The following is a 24422-nucleotide window of genomic DNA, read 5'->3' as shown; positions in this document are numbered from 1 at the left end:
TTTACGTCGAGCTGACTTGATCACAGCATCATGCATCATGTACATGAGAAAGTTGTTTGGCTCAACAACTTTGACTGACTGGACGGTAGTTTCCATGTACAGTTGGGACCACACAGACAGAGATGACAAACATATTTTATAATGATATTCATTTTTACAGCTTCTAGTCTAATGTTAATTTATGAGTGTCATTTACATGCGTAAAAGTTAGAGATGAAATTAAAGTGCAAAATGCCCTTTTTGTTAACCAAGTTACAGTTAGTTTCAAATGTATCTTTGGCTCTATATTCAATAAACTTAAGTCTTGTTTCATGCAATTACAACCAAAAAATTATGTTATTACACAGCAAATAGGTGTTCAATGACAAAACAATCTGTGACAGTAGAGAAGACATGATGGATTAATTTAGTGAGAACATTTCGAGAGGTTAATGAGATTCGCATGACTTAATCTGCACTGATTTGTCGTGCTAGGCCCTAATTCATCCACAGTGGAAGCATTCCATGATGATGGTGATGTCAGGTAAGTGAGCATGCATTACGCTATACGGGTTCATGCTAGCTGTAAATAAGAATAAGAGTGCCGTGGGAGGCAAGAATATCATTGTAAAATACACTTTGAGGAGGAAGCCATAGCTTGGGACACACTGAATGCACAGGCACATGACAAACAGGAGCCCACCAAATAATTAAAAACTGGGATTGGAGGATCACCAACCTGACCAACCTGATCAACTCAAGGAGCCCCGATAGGCCACGTTCCACCTGATTTCTCCGTGAGTACTCATCTCCACCGCCAAATGGTAAGGGGAAGGGAAATGTGTATGTGTGTGTGTGTGTGTGTGTGTGTGTGTGTGTATGTGTGGCTGTGTAGGAGTGAGGTGGATAGCAAGTAGCGGTGGATGTTGGTTTGAAAATTTCAGTTAAAACTGTTTTAGGCAGGGGTTCAGTTGCATGAGCAATCTGCCACGCCCACGTTTGTTCATGGCAAGATAGTACAAGTACGTCATTTCAATTTTGTTCTACAATCTCTGGTGTGTTATTTGGACGTTGTGGTTGCTCTCGTAATACGGATGTCCCATCAATTCCTAATAAAAGGACACCTCGGGCTCCCGAGGGCCCGAGTCTGGCTACTGTTCGGTTAGTAACCTCAGTCACCAGCCAGCCAGCTATCCTGGCCTGAGCTACTGCCAGAAGGAGAGACCAAGAAGAGGAGGAAAGAACACCGACTCTCCCTAAGAGGCAGGACAGATGCCAAAGTAATTCCACAACATGTGCTGACATTAAACATTACTGCATATTAACTTTCCATATGTATTGCAACTCAGCGTTTTTGCGAATGCCCGCAAAGAAGCCCTAGAAAGGCTCTTTGTCTTTGTGCTGTCTGAGGATTAATTTGCTATTCTCGTATTTCATCTTTCCATTCCATTGGCAGAGATATGTGAGAGTAGACGTTAGACTCCTCTCACGCCGCCAGGGAGCTTTCAAGAGGAAAAATCTGAGGGTTTCCATACCATATTTCCATATTTGCCATTTGGCTAGATTGAAATGTTTGCATATGAAATTACTTGGAGTCATTTTCTGTCAAAGCTGCTGACAGATTGTTAACAGGCTATGACATGTTGGCTCTTGTGACACGTATAGCACAACGCATTTAATACCTACTAAAACACTAATATATGAGCACAATATCAGACATGGAAAGTAAAAAGTATGGCACAGTTTTGAAACATTTGCTTTTCACCTGGATATCTCAATTTATTGACTTTCTACACTCCTTAAACATGTTTTTAATGTTGAACATGATATGTTCTAAATTATTTTACACTACTTCCACTATTATGATGTTGCACAAGTAATTTAATGACTTAAAATTGTATTTACTTGCTGTTACAGCCACCCTCAAACCACTGCACACACATATAAACAGGTTTACAAGTTATACCTACTACAACCTCAGCATAATTATAACAACATTAAAAAATGGGATATCGTTTTTCAACGCCTAATTACAAAAGAATTGGCAACATTCCAAATTTTGCTTTGGAAAAAGTGCAGAGGCTTGCCATCATTAAAGTGAAACCGCCCGGTGAAAACATTTACGGGGGGAAAATGTAGCCATGACATTACTTTCGTTCAACTCTGTGCCATGCTGTTTAAGGTTTTCAATTAGAAATCGGAAATGAATCTGCCCCGAAGTATTGGTTTAAATAATCTAAATTACAAGTAAATAAGATAAGGATTAAAGTTTAACATCACAGCCTGTAATGAATCGTAATAGATAAATCGGATAACACACACTACAAATGAGGGATAAAAGCATGGAAATCATCATGGAATCAGTCAGTCGATCAAAAGTTACATTGTCAAATAGCATACACATGAAACAAGAATAACTTTATTCAGTTTATCAATACAAAGAGTTCAGTGTCCATCTGATGACTCGCTGACATTAACGTAAAAGACTTATCCCTGTAACATAGAGAACCAGCGGAGATGTATAGATGAAAGTAGAGAAGAAGGAGATAAAGAGACAGAGTGGAATGCTCTATATGTGAGTAGCCGGAGGCCAAATTGTTTAATTTACCTTGAGCATCAATGGAGGTCAGCAGGGCTGCCAGGAAGGCAGCCGCAGCCAGTGACAGCCCTATTTTCATGTTTGGCCCTAAAGGGTCAGCAGATCATCAAGGAGTCTGAGGATAAAGAGAACAATGGGTTTAAGCAGCAGGTCTATATGACACAGCTTGCATTGTCAGTGTGGTGTGAATAGGCACCACATGGGACGCATTTATTTTCAATTTACTACTAGATCAGATTTAGCTTGAGCTGAAAAACTATTACTACATAATATAAATGCAACTTGAACAGTGGACCCAAATGCTCTCCTGATTTGTCTATAGCTGTTATGATTTAATAATTACTCTTCATTATGACAAGATTCATCTAGACTCCTTTACACAAGAGCCACACCTTGCTGCTTCCAGTTGAATCCCACACCCTGAGGTGGGTACTTACTAAGGTATTTGGTAAAAACATAAACACTTTTTAAATTATTTTCAGAAGCATAATCTTAAAATGAATTGCGTTGTAGCTGTCCTGGTCATTTTAGGTTGCTATGCAGCTCACTATATGCAGTGTCTTACCTGTGGTTCTCACTCACTTGAGCCCGACCATGGTTGGTGTGTGGCTGACCAAAAGCTCATAAAAACTCACCATATCATAGGTTATAGTGGCATTCTAATTTAAGTCATACAAATCGTATTTTTTTTTTTTTTTACATGGACACGTCTCGCACTGTAAGGACATTAAAGAAGATATTGAAATGGCTTAATCTCATGCCATGGGGTTACTATTTTACTACTGGTAAATATACCACATCCACACAATATAGTCGGAATTATTTTCTCGAATTTATTGGTAATCTTTACCAAAGGCTGTGCGCTCCGCCTGGTGCACGAACACGAAAACTGCAGCTACTGGGGCCGAAATTACACTCTTGGCCCCTCGGACACAATTGGGGCTCATCTAATTGAAATGATCCATAAAGCACAATATATATCTGCCTTAGAATAGGCTACCACTGAAACACTGCGTGGGTATGTTACATAACTGCTTTACTATCAATTTCAAACCAATGGCTTTTTAGTGTAAAATCTTCAAAACGGCAACTCATCTTAAAACGTTTTTAAACATATTTTAAAGTTGTATAGCTTAATTGCGTGGATGCTTTTTTCTTTATAAAAAAAAGAAAAGAAAAGAAAGACAGCATCTGACGTCTACAGTGAACAAAAAAAAAAGTATAAAACGACGACTAAAATGACCTTGCTGATCTTCTCAAATATAAATTAGTTATTTGTGTTATTTAAAAGTGGGAAAATAACATTTCAGCAATAATAAATAAAAGTTGGTCAACTCACCTATTCAATCCTCCAAAAAAATGGAGCGACCAAATTGCAGAGCAGCCTGCTTGAAGCTTCCCCCTCTGGAAAGTACAAATTTCAGGAGCTGCGGCTGGACCCCTTTCTCTGGCTACTGAAGCTCCGCCAGCAGATGTCCAAGGAGGAAAGCCTCTTTCCAAGTGGGAAGAATCTTTCCACCATCGGCTACTTAATAGGGGGGGCAGTTCCCAACTCTCACTTTACCGTCATATGGGCATCTTACAAAACATCTGCCTGTCACTTAAATGTGTATGTCCCCCGCAAAGACCGATCCACTGTTTAGAAACTGGAAATTACCCCTTTTTTCCCCTGCATTCTTTAAGCCTGGTGATTTAATGAGTTTCCAATGCCAACGTGACTTCACAGCAGGGTAACAGCTGCCCATACAAGACGGAGGGGAAGAAGTGTATTATACGCGCAACAGGCAACCTCGTCCGTTTCATTTTAATAAGATGTCGACGGAAATAAAAGTAGAATTCTTCGCTTTGTACTTAACCCATCGGCTATTGGTATCATTAAGTGTATATTTCTCACAGTGTGTTCAAAATGTTTAAAGAAGAAAACAAAACTAGCGTAATAATGTTGTCAATATGTTTCATGAGTTTGTTAATACTGTGGGCAATCAATAGCAACTGAACTGAAGTATTTCACAAAGAGCTTACTTGGCTTTTCACTGCCACAATGAGAGCGCGTCTGACAGATTGGTTAATGGTGCCCTCTAGTGCTCAAAACAAAGAACTACTCTAGATACACGTTTGGATTGGTGAAGGGAAACCAATCCATTCTGATCAAATATACAACAGTTACAAACACACTGCAGTCTCCTGCTTATCCAAAATTCAAGATGGAAATTAAGAAAATGGTCTTGATTTTCTTAATGATTCAAGTTCAATTTGAATCTGGTAGCAAAGTCCACAAAACATCTACAGCAGGTACCAAGTTTCAAAAAGTGACACAAGCTCACAAGATGTAGGCCTATATGCTTTATTATTTCAGCTCATTATGTTTACAGTAATATAATTAATATATATATCACTGCCTGGATTCCAAGATTACAAATCTGAGGGACACAGAGTTGATGCATTGCATACAGTATGTGATGATTGTTACATCAGATACAATAAGATAAATAAGTCTAATCCAGTTTCACCGTGGCTTATTGGGCATTGCAGCACGAAACAGCTCATACACAACCTACTTCCTGGAAGAGACCAGAGAAGTATGACAGATGTGACGGAGAGATATAACACAGGCTAATTATCTTGACTTCAAATGACCCCTCATGATGCATCATGAAATTACAGTAATTTGACTTTCAAAGACAAGAGTAATAACATTTGGGGTGGGTCTCTGGCATGACATGTGTTTTTATACAAAAGACAGACTGAGGCATGTGGAGTGAGTCTGACTCATCAAATCTAAGACAAATGCTGACAGTGAGAGTCATTGTGGCTCTGTAGTCGAATCCTTGGACCCGCCCTTCAGATGTATCCTCCTGTTCAAAGAACAAAGAATGAAGGCATATGGTTATTTAAAAGATGCATCTCTACTTCAAGTTAAGGACTATCAACTTCATGTGTCTGTTTATATGGTATGACAATTTTTGTAGACCTTATCTCTGTTTAACCAAAGCAATGAAGTGGTGGTGTACAGTGTACTATGCAATGGGACTGTGTTTGCTCAGGTATTTAGAAGCACGGATAGGCCTATTTAGGTTTTGCTACAGTCCTTTGTAGTGCTTTGCATGGATCAGTAAAGCCTACATTTGTATGTTAACTTTGCAATGGGTTTTCAATTGGCATCTTGCAAGCATAATTATTACAACTCCAGCCCCAGGCAAAGATCATTTAAACATTGTAGGGGGTGAACCAACAGATGCTTATCTGTCAGGCTACAAACAGGATTTAATTCAATTCTGTCTCCGGGACCTGGGAATAAAGTAGACACTAACATGATCAGTATAAAAATATTATATTATTATTGTTATTGTTTGTCTGACTTTTGACACTGATAAAGTTTACAAATCACAAGCCAAAGAGGCACACAATTACTTTATTCATTATAATTCAAGGTGCCTACACACCGAAACTGGCCAAGTGCAAGTCACATTAAGATTGTGATTTCACCTCACACAAAACAAGCAATAGTGCTTCATACATCAGCACATAACAATTTCACTTCACATCTATGATATAACCTTTGTTCAGGTATGTCATTCAAAATGTCAGAGAGAATGACTTATGACTTAAAGGAGTCATCACCAGGAAATCGCAATTTCTCTTGTTAAAACATGCATATCTGTGTTTGACCTCAGTTGAAACTTGCCTGAAAGGCTGGAGTTTGAAAGTGGCGCCGTTTTTTCGCTTCTGCTCTTTTTCCGAACAGGAATAGCACACAAGGGTGTGCATTCCTAAAGCACGAGATTTTGATTCTGCGCCTTCGGTGACGTCACCGTGGCGGCTACTTGCATAAGCCCACCCCTCTTTCACCACCCAACCCCGCCCCGTCCGCTACCTGAAATCGCCGAAGCGCCGCCATTATGTTTTGGAGTCTGCATGCAGGCAAGCCCCCCCCGGCTCTGTCCTTCCTGCGGCGAATCAACGCGCGCCTCATTACATATTATACAATGCACATCCGGACCAGTCAAAACCTCGCGCGTAATCTCGCGTGATAAAATCGCGGTACGAAAAAGGGTCAGAACAAGCTCAATGTTTGATTAAATTTTTTTTTTTTTTTTCTAATAAGTTTTACGAATTGATCCAAAGCGATCCAAGGGGGGCTGGATACGTATAAAACCAGGTTATGACTCCTTTAAGAGAGAATTAATTATTCATAAAACTAAACTGCTGTTGCCTAAAGGGTTCACATGCCAACAACTTCTGAAACACTGTTAAAGATCAAACGAGATATTAAGGGGATCATATGTTTACAGATGTCATTCTTGTTCACAAAAGGATTAATTCTACCTGAAAACGTTCCTTCACAGAGCTGGCCCTGCTGGTAATGGAAAGCTGCCTGGTCCCTGGAGGTGCAACAGTTTAATCCATGTAATAATCTATGCATGAAAAACAGTATATAATTATGTAAACAACTAACACTGAGACAGCTGGGATTGGCTTTGAATACAGGATAAGCGGTAGAAGATGGATGGTTGGAACTAACACAGAAACAATATGTGAAATGGCACAAAATGTAATGAATCAATACTAAGTTAGCAAGTTGATATGAGTTCAGCAAGCTGACTTCAACTAGTGGTGATAGAAAAAGCACTAACGTTGTAGCAAGTATTTTAAAACAGTTAATGGTTTCAAAAAGTCTTTAACAGTCGACCAGTTGCGACATCTGCTGGCCACCTCTCCGTATTGCATTTATATGTAAGGAATACATGCAAGCCAGTGTGTAGAAACACAGTTCAATTCACTGCGTTCACTGTTGATTTGTTATTTAGTGAAAAACACTGGTGGGAACACTGAATGCAACCTACCGTCAAAGCATGGTGTCCAAAATTATTTGATGACAATTCTTGGATCGGCGACAGGTCGTAAATTGCCTGTTACAGTAAAACACGTGGAGATGGGTGGATGGTAAATTGTGTTTCCAATTTCTAAATTAAAACACATTTTTCATAGACATAGTTTATCGTTCTTCAGACCGTGAGCCGATGGGCTCCGATATTGCTCATCTGCATATTACTCATCTACTTACATTTATTTAGAATGTTCCTTGGCTAACTTCTTACACTTTACCTTGTATGTATGAAAGTGGCGTCTACCAACGTCACAGCCAACGTTATAGGTCCAGTGAGGGTTGGAGGGTTTTTGAGGTTCACATAAGTGATTTTTGTGGAGTTGAAAGGAGCAAATTAATACACCTTCTGAAGGCCGCCACTGTCGAGTAACATTATTTACGTCGTTAGCTTCGTGCGTAGGTAACTTCAACCTGAGCTTTAATGCTGTATTCAAGTTATACGAACACAAACGAGTAATATATAGCATATATATATATATATATATATATATATATATATATATATATATATATATATAAAAAAAAACATATTGTGATTTTGCTCTTAACTGGTAGGCGGTAAAGTTTAAATTTGAAAAGTTAAGCTAGCTTAGGTCCGTTACTCTTCATTAAACGTTTACTTTTTAATTAACCATACACCACAATAACCCAGTGTTAGCGCTTTGAGAAAAGTGGTTTATGGTTAACATAAAAGGTAAAACGTCGGTCTTACCATACATTGCCCGTACATGTAGGCAAACGTCTGTGGTGTCAGGACAGACACTGATGGTCTGACTTCCCACAATCCCTTTGTGGGCATATAACTTCCGGTCAGGTGAGATGTGTGGTGCTATTTGACAATTATAATAATGCATGATCATACATTTTTTAAAAAGACAAGTATTTGTAGTGATAAAGTAAAAAGTTATGGTCTACAATAAAATTACAGATTACACCAATACATTCAACAAGTTGTTTAATTGGACCCTACAAACCTTATAAAAACGTTTCAAATTTAAACAATTTACTCAATTTAGTCAATAAATCAAGAAAACAATATAATAACAAAGGATGAAGTGAAACCATGGGGAAAACTAACAAATGTGACACTTTAAAGTGCATATCATTTGGACAATGTTGAAGAACGCAAGATAATCTGAGACTCAGGCCAAACTGAAAAAAATTAATTATTTTTGTGCTCTGATCAAGCTAAAATGCTGCTCAGAATCTTATAATTATGACTACTGGATATAGTGGTATAGTATAATGTTCCTACCATTAATAAGCATCATATTGTAATTTTAAAGAGACACCTTTATGACTGGCTCAGTCTTTATACAACCAGTCACAGCAGAGGGTAAATGACCACACTTGCGATACTTCTTGTCATGAGTATTCTATGATTCTCCAAGGATAAAATACTTCTTGTTAAATATCAGTGCTTGTACATAATCGACCGCATACAAGCAATGATTTCCCCATCCTATATTCTCCCATCCTATATAAGATAATCTCATGAAACCACAGAGGTATGTCAATGAAATATAATGGTACATTCATCAGCAGGACATATTACAGTATACAATATGGACAAAAACTTGCATTAAAATACATACATCCTTCAGTAAGCCTTTCACAAAGCACTGCTAAAATAAAACAGATACTTTGGTAATGTATAGATAAATAGAAGATAAATATGTTTTTGAAGACAGAAAAGTCAGACGGACAGGACATTCTCAGCAGCTGAAGCTATATGCACACAGACACAGACTGTAGCATCTTTCTTTTGCCTTCGTTGTCCTACACAAAACCATAGCTTTTGATCAGACAGTGAAGACAATGCTGTCTTTACACAAACACACAACAATTACAGAGACCAGTGTATTCACGCTAAAGTCAACAAGCAGTCCAGATCGGACCCTTTCGGGTCACCCATGCATGCATAGACAGGAAAACGCGATGCAAGAACAGTTTAGTTTGGAATATCTGCACTGTTGTTGCGGGTGTCATATTTATGGTGGATGATGAGCAGAACCACACCCAGGAAGAAGCAGATGGAGCCTACAGTGAGGTAGGCAATGCCAAGGAAAGGGTTCTTCCCTCCCATCCAAGAGATGGTGCTCAGGATCATCCTCTTGCGACCATCAAAGCTGAGCACAGGGTAATCTGATGATTGCATGGTTAAAAGAAAAACGCTCGGAGCTTTTGGCATTGTTTTTAAAAGCACAGCTTTCACAGATCATTCATTTACAACCCTTTTATCATAACTGCGAGGGAATTGTCTATATACCTGATTCCCTCAGTGTAAGATTAATACATGTAATTTTATGAATAGATTCACATTTAATCTGCTTCTCCAAGCGAGGCAACGTCACAAACAAGACACTAGCGTGTCTTTCAGGGCCGAACACAAAGTTCTTACCTTTAACCTCGACATAATACAGACGCCGTGCCAGCTTCCTCAAGATAACTTAGGCTTTTATGCTTTCACAGGAAGGACAGGAGGCAGAACTGGGGTTGGCACTGCACTGTTGATTTTGTAGCTGTACTGCTCAAACCTCAATTCTCACAATGGCCATTGGCCATCAAATAAATATTTCTGCATAAAACATCCACTATCTCCAGAGGTCTCCTTGCTGAATTTAATCACCCCATCACTGGTTATGTATTGTCTTTGCTTTGCTCTTTACTTCTCATTTAAGCTCTGTAGAGTTATACTAGTTTTAGTATAATAATATGTTGTGTGTACTTGGTTTTAGGAAATTGCACGATGTGTCTTCACATGACTACACCAGAGGTCTCTTTCCAGAAGTTAGTTCACTGAGATACCTGAATAACTTTGCAGAATTAAACCCAGATCCTCCTCTAATCTGGAACATGCGTTTCTTAAATGACCTGTTTTGGCTTTTAGTACTCAGCATAGTCCAGATTAGGGCTGCTCGATTATGGCAAAAATCATAATCACGATTATTTTGATTGATATTGTAATCACGATTATTAAAGACGAGTATTCATTGCTTTGAGAACAAGCATTTATTGAACTTTGAACTCTGGTATTTCTTTTAACACGATAAGTTTGAACTGAAAAACAAGAAAAATGCAAATAAATAAGAGAAAAATATCCATCCATCCATCCATCCATTTTCTACCGCTTATCCTGTATCAGGGTCACGGGGGGCTGGAGCCGATCCCAGCTGTCATTGGGCGAAGGCAGGGTACACCCTGGACAGGACGCCAGTCTATCACAGGGCCGACATGTAGAGACAAACAACCATTCACACTCACATTCACACCTACGGGCAATTTAGAGTAATCAATTAACCTATCCCCATCCTGCATGCCTTTGGACTGTGGGAGGAAGCCGGAGAACCCGGAGAGAACCCACGCTTACACGGGGAGAACATGCAAACTCCACACAGAAGGAACCCGGGCCGACCCGGGGATCGAACCCGGGACCCTCTTGCTGTGAGGCGAGAGTGCTAACCACTACACCACCGTGCAGCCCATAAGAGAAAAATATATTATATAAAATGGAAAGGAAAGGAAAGGAATGGTCTTTTCCACTCCCTGCCCTAAATATGTGTGTATATATAGTGTACTTCTTCTGTGCCATTTATGTATTTAACTTTCTCTATCACTTCAATAACTCTTTGACCGTCATTTGCTCTGCTCTGAACTCCTCTGTGTCTCCCGTTTGGGCACGACTCACGGCCAAACGTAAATCAGGCTTTCCGATTGGCTGTAAAAGCCGCTATGGGAGCCAATACGAGCGTCCGATGCATAAACGTGACTCTATACGTCACGAGCAAGATGGCGGATGAAAATACTGATCGATATACATAACAAAACGGAGAAATGCGCCTCGGAGACATCTAGTCACATCTTTACGCATTTGTTTTGTCAGAAATAAATCGCTCACATGGAAAAGCAGGGTTCCGTTGTTTAGGCCCGTTTCTCTAGTTTAAGAGGAAAAAAACGCATTTTGTTTTAATGTCCGTAGAACACACCATAAACATTTTAGTCCCGTCCCGTCTCGTTTACGAAAACGAAGCAGACATCTCGTCATAGTTTTTATCATCAATGATCTATTTTTAGCTCGTCATCGTCTCGTCTTAGTCATAGAAAAATGCTTTTGACGAACATATTTCGTCATAGTTTTTGTTAACGAAATTAACACTGGTGTGTGGACTTCAAATGATTAAATAAATTGGTCGTGTTCCCTTGAGGGGCAGACACGGTCGCGTGACATATCTTGCACAATATCTTTGTTTGTTCCGGGTCAGACGCCTCGAAACCGAAGTGTTTCCACACCACAGAAGTTGCTTTCCCTCTCTTCGCGACCAAAGGCTGCCTTTCTGCCATTTTCTACCGTCTTCTTCCCAAACACCTACTGGCAATAGGCCTACGCACCGGCGTGGCTGAAAGCGAAACTTTTCAGGCAGGGGCGGGGCGGAGCGGAGTGCACAGGTGGGGATTGAAGGGTTCGCTACATTTACCATACAAGACACGGCGTGCGGCAGAATGATCGTTTTTTTACGATTATCTTGTTTTCATGATCGAGGGAAGCCAAAATCGTAATCGTAATCGAAATTCAATTAATCGCCCAGCCCTAGTCCAGATAGCTCAGTAAAGCAGTTTCTTCATAAATGATTTGTGTGTTTCTACATAATCTTACCTTGTGAAGAACACTAACCAACAGACTAGCTCTAGTTTTGATTGTGCAGTAGAGTTTCTGGCTATAATTCAAAGGATACTGTAAGTGATTTCCAAGACGTATTTGCCACTGGGGAGCGTGGGGGTCGTGCTCGACTTCTTCTGGATGATGCGATAGAGCTTGCGAAAGGTGGGCAACGCAGCAGTGCGCATCCACACAATGAAGTCCTCATTGATAAAGCCATTGTTCTCAGGATCTGATGGGTCCAACTCGAAAACTGGCTTCCTCCAGTTCACTGGCTTAGATGTGCCTGGGAAAGAACAAAACAAACCAACCTAGTCAGTGTAACTTCAGTGTTATAAGCCAAAAGTATCCTGTGAATAGTTTTTTTAAATTACCTTGGAAAGCTACAGTAACATTGGTGTTTCCACCAGGGTTCCTGAATTTCACATGCTTGTCTGTCCACCACGCAATTCCCTTCTTTACCAGAGGAATTGTATTTCTGGTCCCATTGGAATCCAAATGATAAAGCTCCAGAGTGTCTGAAAATGTTTTTTTAAATTAAAAACATTACATACTGTTCCATTAAGTAGGTGCACCTAAATAGGCTAAATTGCAAATTGATGTCAGAGTTTTTAGAAAGGGTTTCAGTGGTAAGATAAGAAAACTTCAGTTGGAAAAATATGTAGCACTGATCCACACAATGCTGAGGGAAAAAAACAGTTTTTCATCTTCTCTAACTTACCATTGAAAAGGCTGTTAGCTATGGCCCCACATGGAGCAATGGGCTGTCCTTCACTTGTACGGTACGGTTCGCATTCCTTGCTGGGGTTCTGCAATAAGCAACCAGCGTTAAACTGATATAAAAGTTTTTTTTTTTTTTTTAAATAAATGGTACAATATTTCCAAGATTATACCATTAAAGCAGACCGATCACCATTCAGTTGGCTGTCATCTCTGGACTTCACATAGCGTCTGTGGTTCTGATAGAAGTTGGATAAGCCGTAGTACATGAAAACATTGCTCTGCAGAGGAGGAGAGATTGTGTTATTGACAGCGTATCAGTATAGGCTGGAAGTATGACAGAAAGGTGGCACTTGAATGATTCTTTGGATCATCAGTTCAGAATACACAGAAATGAATTTGATCAACTTATTTTAACGAAACGTTCACATGTATCGGTTCCTTTATGTTCTCCGATAAGACAGATGTTATTTTACCCCAGTTTGATTAAGTTGCACCTAACAATTGTAATTCTGATCAAATATAACCAAAATATAAACTGTACTTAGTGACACTGGTTTGTCTTACCAGGAATCTGTTGAGATGAAAAAGCAACTGGCTGAGAGCTTTTATTAGGAATCTCTATAATACTGGAAGTTGCAATACTGCATATTTACGGACTAGAATAATCAATGATAATGATGGCTCCAAACAAACCTTGAGTGTGCCTTTCTTTGGACTTAAAATAGATCTTAATGTACATTTAGTGTCAGGAGGGAAGTTTCTCCCTTTTATTGCACTTCAAGCAACCCCATCAGTTTTGAAGCTGAAGTCATGTATTATTCATCAGGTCTGCATACTGAAAGCTGGTGCTCACCTCAAATGGCTGCTCCAATGTGAAGTGCACAGAGCAGCTACATGGTGTTGTGCTGTTCCAGCTGAAATTCTTGGCACAGTTGTAGCATGGATTGTTAATGTCTGCCCCAGTGTAATCGATCTGAAAATGAGGAGCTGATTAGTTCAGATATAGAAGAATTGAACATAGCACGCAGCTAAAATAGATGCACAATGTTTCATACTGTTCCATAGCCATATAGAATGTATATTCAGTACAAGTAGATACAACTAATTCAGTGTAGTACCACTGCAATAAATTCCACTTCTGAATTTGTTGAAACAGTTTTTTTTTTAATTCAGATTATAGCTCATTTCGGAGGCTGTAGTTTTTTTTTTTTTTTTTTAATTGTTTCTAATGTTTATTACCGTATTGACACAAAAGGAGATTTCTGTAATGTTGTCTAGCCTCATTGACATAAATTGGGTGTTATACTAAGAGGTTTTTCTCACATTTTGATACAAATCAGAGGAGATAAATCTTACATAATCCTCCTAAATACTTATTATAATGCAATACAACTCAACAGCGTCAGTAACTGCAGCCTCCTAATAACAATAAAGTTGACCTACCACATGTTTAACTATCTGCTATTGATTGCAGTGCTTCTGTATTAAGAAGGCATCCGTTTTAGCTAGTTTTGTGTCGAGCTAAACTAAGTGAGTATATACGGTAATGTCAAAGGCTAACAGTATTCAGAAATGGGAAGTTGCGTATTTGGTCAATAGGCTTTACTAACGTTAAATGGCACGGCTTGCTGTCGCCTCTTACTTACAATAAATGCTAACCCTGGTAGAAATTAACCGTGCAGAAGAACCTAGGTGAACCTAGTCAGTTTGTCTATAAAGTTAGCCTTAGCTAGTTTAAAGAGAGGCAGACGTGACTGTTACTGTACCTCGAACTCTTTGATGTTGTTTGAAGTGACATACAGGCCGATGCCTATGGGGATGAAGATGAGACCAATAACGAAGAAAGCAGGCAGCACTGTGCCTGCCGTCAGGATGGGTTGCCAGGCTGGTAGTCTCTGCTGTTTGAACGCGGTGTTATCTGGCTTTTTGCTTTTCACAACCCCCGCGCCGCCGTGATTCGAGGCACCCGAGTTGTGTCCGTCCTCTTCCTTAGCGTTATAGCTTGACGCCATCATGGCTGCAATCCGCTTGTGGCAAAATATTCGACTGTAAATGAGTTGACAGCCGGTAGTTCCTAGTTACTCTTACACGGTAAACACGAAACAACACGTTAAGGCAAACGGTAAAACTGTGTACGGAGGGACATTTACCGCCTAACTAATCCAAATATCTACTCATTGTAGTCGTTGATTGTATCCGCTTGTTAATCTCGTCCAAGGAAGAAGCCGGAAGCGTCCTAGCCAATAGGATGATGAAACGTAGAAGGTACAACACCGCATAACATTAAACACCCCCTTTCTCACATTGTGTGCTCTGTTCAAATATTGAATGCAAATGTCAATATCTTTGTTTGGGACACATTTTGAATTGAAACGGCAACATTTCAAATGTTATAAGCAACTTAAAATTGATATTTTAATTGAATATTTAATGTTGAATAGTGCTGACTGTAGTGCTGACTGTTGACTAGCATTCAAAACTCAGTTTAAGAACCATCTGCCCATTTTGTATTTTTTGTATTTCTGTATTTGTTCCGAACAAGTAAAGGCATAAAATAGGAATAAAAAACAACAACAAAAATCGAAATAGTCAAACAATTAGACATTCCAAGCAATATTTGCAGAGCAATGAAAATCATAAAGCAAAATTTAAACGTCTAACAATTTTTTCTTTTACAGCTCGGAAAGGAATGAGAAGAAGAATAACTTATTTACTCTCAACCCTTCTCCATAACCCTTCTTCCATATTAAATAATTAATTAATTACTAATAATTATTATTATTACTATTAGTACCCTGCTTATAATAATAATAATAATAATAATAACAATAATACAAATTAATAATAATTTAACCATCAAGGCATTGGACACATTAGAAATATCGTTAACATACAAAATGAATAATTTAGGACCCAACACTGACCCCTGGGGGACACCATAAGCAATGTCCAAACATGTAGAAGACTTCTGATGCCATATTTTTCTAATTTTTTAAATAGAATATCATGGTTGATCTTATCAAATGCTTTCTTTATATCAATAAATATCCAAGCTGCATATAGTTTATTATCAATAGCGTTTGTGATATCTTCAATTGATCCTATTATTGCAAGTGATGTTGATCTGTTTGTTTTGAATCCATAATGGCTTTCAGTGATTAGTTTATGCTTTTCTACAAATATGACTAGTCTATAGTTGAACAGTTTTTCTAGTATTTTGGAGAATTGAGGGAGTAAAGAATCGGGTCTGTAATTTGTGAAATGATGCTTGTTCCCAGTTTTGTATATTGGTATGTCTTTTGCTATTTTAATTTTGATTGGAAAAGTACCGGTTTGGAAAGCTAAATTACAGATGAATGTTAAAGGTTTGGAAATCCCCTCAATGACCATTTAACTAACGACATTGAAATCAGTGGACATTTTGTTTTTACATGTTTTAACAATGTCCAAAACGTTCTTTTTCATCTACTGCCTTATGAAACATAGAGCAGGGATTCATCTTCAATAAATTCTCAAACATTTCTCCAGATGTCCCCGGATCAGGGATTTTTTTTAGCCAGGTCTGGTCCAACATTTACAACAACAAAAAAAGAAAAGAAAGAAAGAAAGATTAACGCTGTTAGCTACATCCTCCATATTATAATTTTCTTTGTCCTATCAATAAAATATTAGGGTAGTTTGTTTTCCCCGGGACATTTCTGATAATAATATTAAGTATACTCCATATTCTTTTCATATTGTTTTTGTTATCATCTAATATTTTCTTATAATAATAATCTTTCTTGCTTGGTCATATAATATAAGTTAACTTATTCTTGTACTTTTTATATATATTATCCTGAATCTTTAGTTCTCTGTTTTATGAAATCTCTGTAGAGTCTATTTTTTTTTTGCAGGCATTTTGTAATCCCTTTGTAATCCATGGACATTTGGTATTTATTTGTTTTCCGTTATATTCTTTGATTGGACAGTTGACTTAAACCTAGTAAAGAATGTTTCATAAGCACTATCAATGTCTTTTTTTTGGTATATTATGTCCCAGTTTCGTGCCAGTAAGTCCTATTTTAGTGCATTGATAGCTTCCTCCAATCTCACTCATTTGAATGTGCTGTTCGAATCCACTCCCCCTAGTGGATGTTTAACGCTTTACACATACGTATTTTGTTGTTCTTTTACCGAAAAGCAACGCAAAATGCGCAGAGAAAAATCTTTGCTCTGGCCATGGTGAGGTACCCCTCGTGGGAATGCAGTCATGTGATTGGCTGAAAACGAGGGAGGCATCTGATTGGCTACAGAGAGTTCCTTGTTGAAAAAAATGCATTTGTGAATCCAGCCACGTCAGGAGAGTCTCAAAAATCCACAAATAAATACAGACCAGTTCACGAACAAATGCAAACAAGTTCACAAATGAAAAGCGTCTTGTAAATTCAAGTTTAACAGTTTGTATATAAATGCAACAACATACAAATACATTTTTGATGAAAATTGCAAATATTTTTTAAATTCATATATGTATGGATATATATTACATTTATTTAAAACGAAATGTATTTGTGAGAAGAGAGTCATTTATATATAAATCACAAAATACATTTGTGAATCCTTCTCTGTGCATTCATTATTAATGAGACTGAACTGACCCCATACATCACGACCCCCTGCTCGCTTTAGGGACTAAGTAATGGAGTGAATGTTTTGTACATGCCCATGTTAACTGACTCCCTGTGTTTTAAAGGGGGGTGCATGTAGGTTATTTTTGTGTGTGTGTGTTTGTGCTATTGTGTGGGTTAGCTAGGCTGTTTACCCATAACAGTTGTGTTTATTTAATAAATGCACATGTTTTTTTTCCTCGTGTGTTTCATTAACATGTGTACTGAGAGATGGGGACATTCTCTACTGTAAGGGGGGAAGCATGTGAGAGTGGGGCGCATGTGTGACGTCGGAGAGAGGCGACGTTTTATGTTTTGGCAAAGTTCGTGGGTGTAAGGAGGAGAATAAACGGAGTGTGTTGTTCAGCTCCAAAGAGTATTATGTTCGTGAGTTTTTGTCAGCAGAAAAGAGTGACTTTGGATGCCCTGTACACTTCGGAACGCTACATTATTATTATAATTATTATTGTTATTATTATTATTATTATTACTAGTAGTAGTAGTAGTAGTAGTAGTAGTAGTAGTAGTAGTAGTATTGTTGGCCTTACAATACACCTTCATTTCATAGAAAAAACAAAAATGAATGAGGTGAATGAAAAAAGTCCAAAAATAGACACTCAGTTTAAAAGCATAGTTCATGATCAGTACTTCAGAAAGAACGAGAGCCACGAATCCTGAAATCACTGTCTGACAAAATCTTTCCTCCGGTTGTTGAACTTCATAACATCAAGATTAAACAACCATCATCATCACCAGAATAGAACTTTTTCTGAAACATTTAATCCCCACATTGTACACATGAATTACTGATCATGCATATATAAACCTTTAATGCAAATCTCCAAAGGCCAAAATAGAGTCATTTTACAAGCACAGGTCTTATACTTTAACAAACCCCAACCCTTACCCCCTAACCTTGGTCAAACAACCCTATCAAACAATCGTTACCAATATTGGATTCACAAGATGTTTGTATCACTATGATGATTTTCTTTAGATATTTAAATATAAAACAGACAAAAATCAAAAATAACTTATTGAATTTTTTTATTTGAGTATTTATTATTTTTTCTTTAAATATTTCAAGATATTCCTAATTTTAGGGCTGCGCGGTGGTGTAGTGGGTAGCACTGTCACCTCACAGCGAGAGGAAGACTCAGACAACAACAAAACACAGTTAAGTGTCCACAGTTACAACCTCACTCAGGATTTATCAAGCTTCTCATTTCTGTCCTTTAATTTCCTCCTCTTCAAGAAAACACTATGAGCTGGCCCTTACTCATAAAGGAGATTGTTGGTCAACGAAGGCAAAGCACTGCAGACAAAGAACCACTACAGTCTGTCACTACGGGCCAGTTATTCTAATTGGGCCATAAAATGAATCCTGTATTATCCAGCTGCTCAGAACCACAGGAGAGCCCCCCTGTGGGTGTAACGGTGACGGCGGCGAACCCAAACCCTTTCCATAATTAGTCCATAGGTATATGATTATGGAGAATTGTTTGACACCATTGAGTTGGATGCTCTTCTAGTCATGATAAGGTGATTTTATTTAGTTTTATACCTCTTCATTTTATACCTCTGTGATGTTTTGAAATCTCTGAATGTGTCCTGTCAAAGTAACATCTAAGGTCTGAGGGAGATACTTAGAAAACCAGAATCTCATCTTGTCTAAAAACTCCAGTGTTTAACTCTGAATGTAGTTTAATTCCACAACTTTTGGTAAGTTGAGAGTGCTAAAGTATCGGTGCGATAGCTGTATTTACACAGCTTCAAAAGGACTGTTCAATAGCTAACCAGAAATGATATGTTTTATACTTTATATACAAAATACTAGCGTCTAGTATCATGTCACGGCATTCCATTTGAGTACATGATCTACATTTGTCAGTCTGACGGTTGCAATGATTTCCAGTAGTCTTTTTCTAACTCCAAGTGTTCGTGATGAATCCTTTTTATTTCAGATTATCTTCGTAAGCTCTGTATAGACGGTGGGACTTGTTGTTTTTGTCAACAGCCAAGCACTTTCTAACACTTCACTTTCTTCAGCTTGTTTCTAGATTGTAATGGTAACACAATGTCTCTGCATTGTCAAAACTGTGCACACTTAGAATGTGTTTGTCTGTTTGTGTGCTTTGCCTTTTTATAGTTTGGCAGTTTTTGTTTTTCTAGATAGTAATAATAGCAAATGTCAGCATTTGACAGTTTCTTTTTTATTATTCGTTCCAAAGGGCCATCATTACAACAGATCCATTACAACCCCCCTACCCTCAGCTTTTTGAACAATAAATCTTTATTTAGTCAAGTTTGTTGACAATAAGTGTTGCTTTTTAACTAGAGTCACATAAAACAAAGAAATGATAAATGATAAAGTAATAGTATGCACGAACACACAATTAAACAGTGCTGCTGTTCCTCCTCCTCCTCCTCCTCCTGCTGTTCCTCCTCCTGCTGCTCCTCCTACTCCTGCTGCTCCTGCTCCTCCTACTGCTGTTCCTGCTCCTGCTGCTGCTGCTGCAGTGGTGTTCAGGGAAACCTCGAGGTGTGACGTGGAAGGCAGAATGGCACGCAGGTATTGTGGGGTGCAACAAGTAACAGACTGTCAGTTTCCAGCAGAAGCGACTATAAGATGTAGCACATCATCACTTGTGAAGAAGAAGAAGGAGGAGGAGGGTTGGCTTTAATATCAGTGGCAATTGTAACAGGGTAAAGCTGTATCGGCTAGTAATCTTTGTATTTGGTGTGACACTGTGGTGGATTTTGCTGTGGGTGTGGTTTTAACAGAGTGAGTGTGTCTGCAGTGATTGCATGGTGACGGGCTAACTGGAAACAGGTGTGCTGGATAGGTCGGCAACCAGCTTAATTACCCACACACACTCTCTCCTTCAGTCTCCCTCTGATCTTCTCTGTGACAGGTGGCGTGTGGCGTAGGCTGGAGTCACTTTGGATGCTGGGTCAGGTTGGAACCTCAAGGGCTGAACAGAAGCGCTTTACAGCCACGAAGTGGAGTGCAGCAGCTTGCAGCAGTCGTAAGCAGCACAGCACACAGCGCCAGCAATGATGATACAGCCTTGACACCGAACCAGTACACCAACTGACCAGCAGATCCAGCCAGCCTGCCAGCCTGTGTGAGTGAAGCCCGGCCACTCACCAGGCCACACGGAGCCACGCTCTCAGCCACCTCCTCCAGACTCTTTTAATTACTTCCCCCATAGACTTGATTAGTTTTTATATATTTCTATAAATAAAAAGGACTCCTTTAAACCGTACCTTTTGTCTTGTGTTGCCTTGTCCACTTTCACTGGTTGGTCAAACAAAGAACACTTTACACAATGTTTGTGGGTTGTTTTGCGTTCGGATTCATCCCACTGTTGTTCAGACTCTTCGAGGTTAGTGTTTCTCCTCTTTTGTTGTATTGTTGGAGGATGTTGTTGACGTTCTCGTCCAGTGTTTATTATCATGGAAATCTGAGAACTCGCTCCAGCTATTGTATGTCAAATTGAAATATTGTCATTATAATATTTATAATTCCATAATTATGATACGATTATGATTGTATTTATTTAAATCTGGTGTGGCTCCACTGAGGAGCCTGCGGTTCGTGTCCATCCTGGGGGCAGGACTCCTGTGTGGGACAGCGCTGGACATCACCATCCCTGAGGGAGTGGGCTTACTGGGAGAGTCGTGGAGAGGTGAGCCGAGCCATCCTCACCTCTCCACGACCTCATCAAGTCTATTTGACTTTCGGGTTCATCCTAATGTTCCTAGTGGATCAGATCGGAAGTTACCTCTAAGACCAGGCGACTCGATTGTCCAACAGTGTGGGCATCACAGCCACTTTGGGGCTGCTATTCACGCTGCAGGTAACTTATACACCATTTATTATACTGTTTTATTGTATGTTTTCATGAATTGCAGCCAACAACGCCCTGGAGTTCATTTCCTCTTGTGATCTCATGTGATATGTTCCAAGTGCCCTACTTTTCCTCGCACACCCTTACTTGTTCTTTGTAAAAAACTTGGCATGCAGACAGACACATCAAATAACACTCATCCGCCAGTTTGATGTAAATGTAGTTTATTTACATTGTTGAGCCCATGAATCTGATTGTTGTTGTTTGCATTGTAGCTGATGGATTCGCTGTGGGTGCAGCTGTGGCCACGGGTCAAGTGACGGTGCAAGTTGTAGTATTTTTAGCAGTGATCCTACACAAGGTGAGGTTCCCTGACAGAACATTTCATTGAAGGATGTATAGAAGTATGTAAGGAGATGTAAAAGAGATGGTCTCTTATCTCCTAGGCGCCTGCAGCTTTTTGTTTGGTCTCTTTTTTGATGCATGCTGGCCTTGAAGAAAAGTACATACAGGGACATTTGTTGTGCAGCGCCTCTACTTGCCATCCCCACTTACTTCATATTAAAGGCGGTAAGAAAGCACCCTTCAGCCATCTTGGGTATTTTTTCCTACAGTTTCAACTTTAGCATTATTTGATCCGTTGTGTTTGCGTCTGCAGTCTCCCCGCTCGTCTCAGAACCAGCTCATTGCGACAGATGTGGGGATGCTCTTCTCAGCCGGGACTTTCCTCTACGTGGCCACGATGCATGTTCTCCCCGAGGTCAGCAGCAGCAGGACGGGCCATCCTCCCTCGGACCACGAGCAGCACACCGGGGCCGAGGCCCACCACCGGCGACACCTGGGGCTCCTGGAGAGCCTCACTCTGGTCCTCAGGGTCGGGACCCCGATGCTGCTGGCCCTCGGGCTGCATGATGACTGATTGAGATGGGTCGGGTGAATTATGTGTAGGGCGACTGCCACCATGCCGAAAAGAATAATACCTGCCAAATATTGTACATATCTGTGGCTTCCAAGCAGGTACTCCCAGTTACAGATGCTTAATTGAATCTTTGCCTCTGACACTTTAGGAACCTCTTTCTTTGTCGGTTCCCTCTTTGTAGTTTACGGGAAGTAAGAACATTTTTTCTCATTCTGCTCAGTGTTCTGTTTTTTTTTAGTTTGTTTCTTATTTGCACACACAACACATGCTTTGAGGTAAAGTAGACAACCACCAGTGTTTATTACAGATATGGTCACAAAAAGGTATTTTACTTTTATTTATTTTTTTGAGACACATTTATATAAAAGACATAAAAGTATCTACAACCACCCCAATCAAAAAGGCATACATATCTTTAATGTATAAAAAACAGCCATTTCCATATTTAATAAAAAATAAAAATAAAAAACTTTGTTTAGTTTTAATAATACTCTCAATGTCTTTGATTTGGACAATGTGGAAAAAAATGAGGTCCATCATTCTCAGAACGACATTGATCATGGACCACACTGAGTATCTCACAGTGTAGTTTGCAGGATGATCAATTTCCTCAGCTCTTATCAGGTCAGTCAACGACAGCGACGCAGAGTCAGCGCACTCTTAAATGGTAACCCTGCTCTTACGTCACCTTTAACACCGCAGCTGACTGATACCTGAGCTGATATACGTTCGATGACCTCCTAACAACTACGTGTTCTCCCGCTGTATTTATACCCCTCCGACGTGAAGCCCGTTTCACTCAGGGTGCAATATTTTCTCCACTGGCCATTTCCATGTGTGATACATTCTCCCTCTCACAGACTCTTGCCAGAGAAAGTTTCAGCTCTAAAATCGCTTTAGTTTTCAAATGATCAGCTTTTTTATGACAAACGCTGACGATGACGCTGCCGCTTGGAATTATGGGTAACCGCTTATAGCGCTCCGTAAAACGACTGTATTAAAATTGCACATGAAAGATCCATAAAAAAGGCACTTTCAACAGTTGTATGGCGATTGCTCAGGTGGCCTGAAAGCTTTGTCGCATTTATGAGAGCCACATCAGCTATGTACCATCGTTTAGTAGTATTGTCTGCTGGAAACAAGAGCAATCACATAGTTTGGTCGTTTTGTTATTATTTAAATGTCGCTCATGGAATCGAATCCTCATCAAAACAGCGAAGGGGCCCAAGGAAATTAGCTGCAATACCATTGTCAGCCACAGCAGAGAGTCAAAGGGCTGGTGGCGCTGTTTCAATATGTAGGCTGCTGGCGAGGGAGACGGTCAAAGAGGTGTTTATGTATGAATGCGTCCACTTCAGCGGGAAAGGTGTTATAAGAATTTTGTATAACCTCATGTCTTAAAGTTTTCTTTGTTCAGGTTACAGCTTTATGTGTTGAACTGTTTATTACTTTAGTATCCCCACGGCTGACCTAAATGTTATCAGAGGCCTGGTAGTCATGATGTCTAGTTCTGCATGAAGATTAACTGTCAATGACGCATCATCTCCTGTGCCTTTAAAAGACTTAAGTCACAACAGTGATTTGAGCACTTCCTCTGTAGCATCCTCACACGTTGTTGCATTGTAACTGTTCCTCTTGATCAAGATTAAAGTCAGACGTCGACTTTACTTATGTCTCCGATCGACTCCTTGGGTGAATTTATTAGTTTATGGACAAATTCTTTTAACACATCCAAACTGGCGTATCCTCCGGGGTTTCAGAGAACTTTATCTCTCGTGCGTCAGCGTTTTTGGTGGCCCACGCTATATGCTGACACGAAGGAGTTCGTCTCTGCCTTCTCCATCTGTTCCCGCAGCAAGCATCCCATCGTGCCCCAGCCAACTTATTACGACCTCTGCCTGTTCCCCACCGACCCTGGTCACCAGTGTTTTGAATAACGCTGTTTAAAAACCGCGGTCAAGCCAGCCGACACATCGTGAACGTCAGTCAAGCCAGCCGACCCAGTTTTTTGCTGTACGTGATTGTAGTATCTTTACGGTAATATCGTCTCAGAACTGGTTTCAAAATAAAAGCATTCGTCGGGTACATAGCGAAAGACTGTCAACGAAAGCAAATACTGTCAACGGAAACGTACGGACGTTGTGATATGTACTT

At 39.6% G+C, this 24422-nt stretch overlaps 2 protein-coding genes and 1 pseudogene across 5 annotated transcripts in view; 1 reads left to right on the top strand and 2 right to left on the bottom strand.

Moving 5' to 3' along the window:
- Positions 1-4169, bottom strand: part of col12a1a (collagen, type XII, alpha 1a) — a 52345-nt gene extending 48176 nt beyond the window's left edge. For 2 of the 3 annotated variants that reach the window (XM_084012676.1, XM_084012677.1), the window contains exons 1-2: positions 3918-4169; positions 2588-2693 (exon numbers count right to left, since the gene is read on the bottom strand). In XM_084012676.1, coding sequence (XP_083868802.1) covers positions 2588-2657 — 70 coding nt within the window. In that variant the 5' untranslated portion in view covers positions 2658-2693; positions 3918-4169. The remainder of the gene's footprint in view (positions 1-2587; positions 2694-3917) is intronic. The other variant, XM_084012678.1, reaches the window with a different exon arrangement.
- A 4235-nt stretch (positions 4170-8404) lies between these two features.
- Positions 8405-15075, bottom strand: LOC311016471 (cell cycle control protein 50A-like). Its single transcript, XM_084014175.1, has 7 exons — positions 14613-15075; positions 13700-13819; positions 13017-13124; positions 12845-12932; positions 12498-12641; positions 12200-12409; positions 8405-9611 (listed from the first exon to the last, which is right to left on the bottom strand). Exons 1-7 carry the CDS (start codon positions 14859-14861, stop codon positions 9418-9420), a joined length of 1113 nt encoding a protein of 370 aa, XP_083870301.1. The 5' UTR covers positions 14862-15075; the 3' UTR covers positions 8405-9417.
- A 4981-nt stretch (positions 15076-20056) lies between these two features.
- On the top strand, positions 20057-22268 carry LOC311015865 (zinc transporter ZIP9-like; annotated as a pseudogene). Its single transcript has 5 exons — positions 20057-20067; positions 21087-21358; positions 21625-21710; positions 21796-21919; positions 22008-22268. The product of its transcript is annotated as a zinc transporter ZIP9-like (transcript).
- Positions 22269-24422: the final 2154 nt, after the last annotated feature.

Source organism: Eutrigla gurnardus (assembly GCF_963514095.1).
Source record: "Eutrigla gurnardus genome assembly, chromosome: 7".
NCBI lineage: Eukaryota > Metazoa > Chordata > Actinopteri > Perciformes > Triglidae > Eutrigla > Eutrigla gurnardus.
The sequence above is the reverse complement of the archived record's forward strand: the minus strand, read 5'-3'. Positions and strand labels throughout refer to the sequence as shown.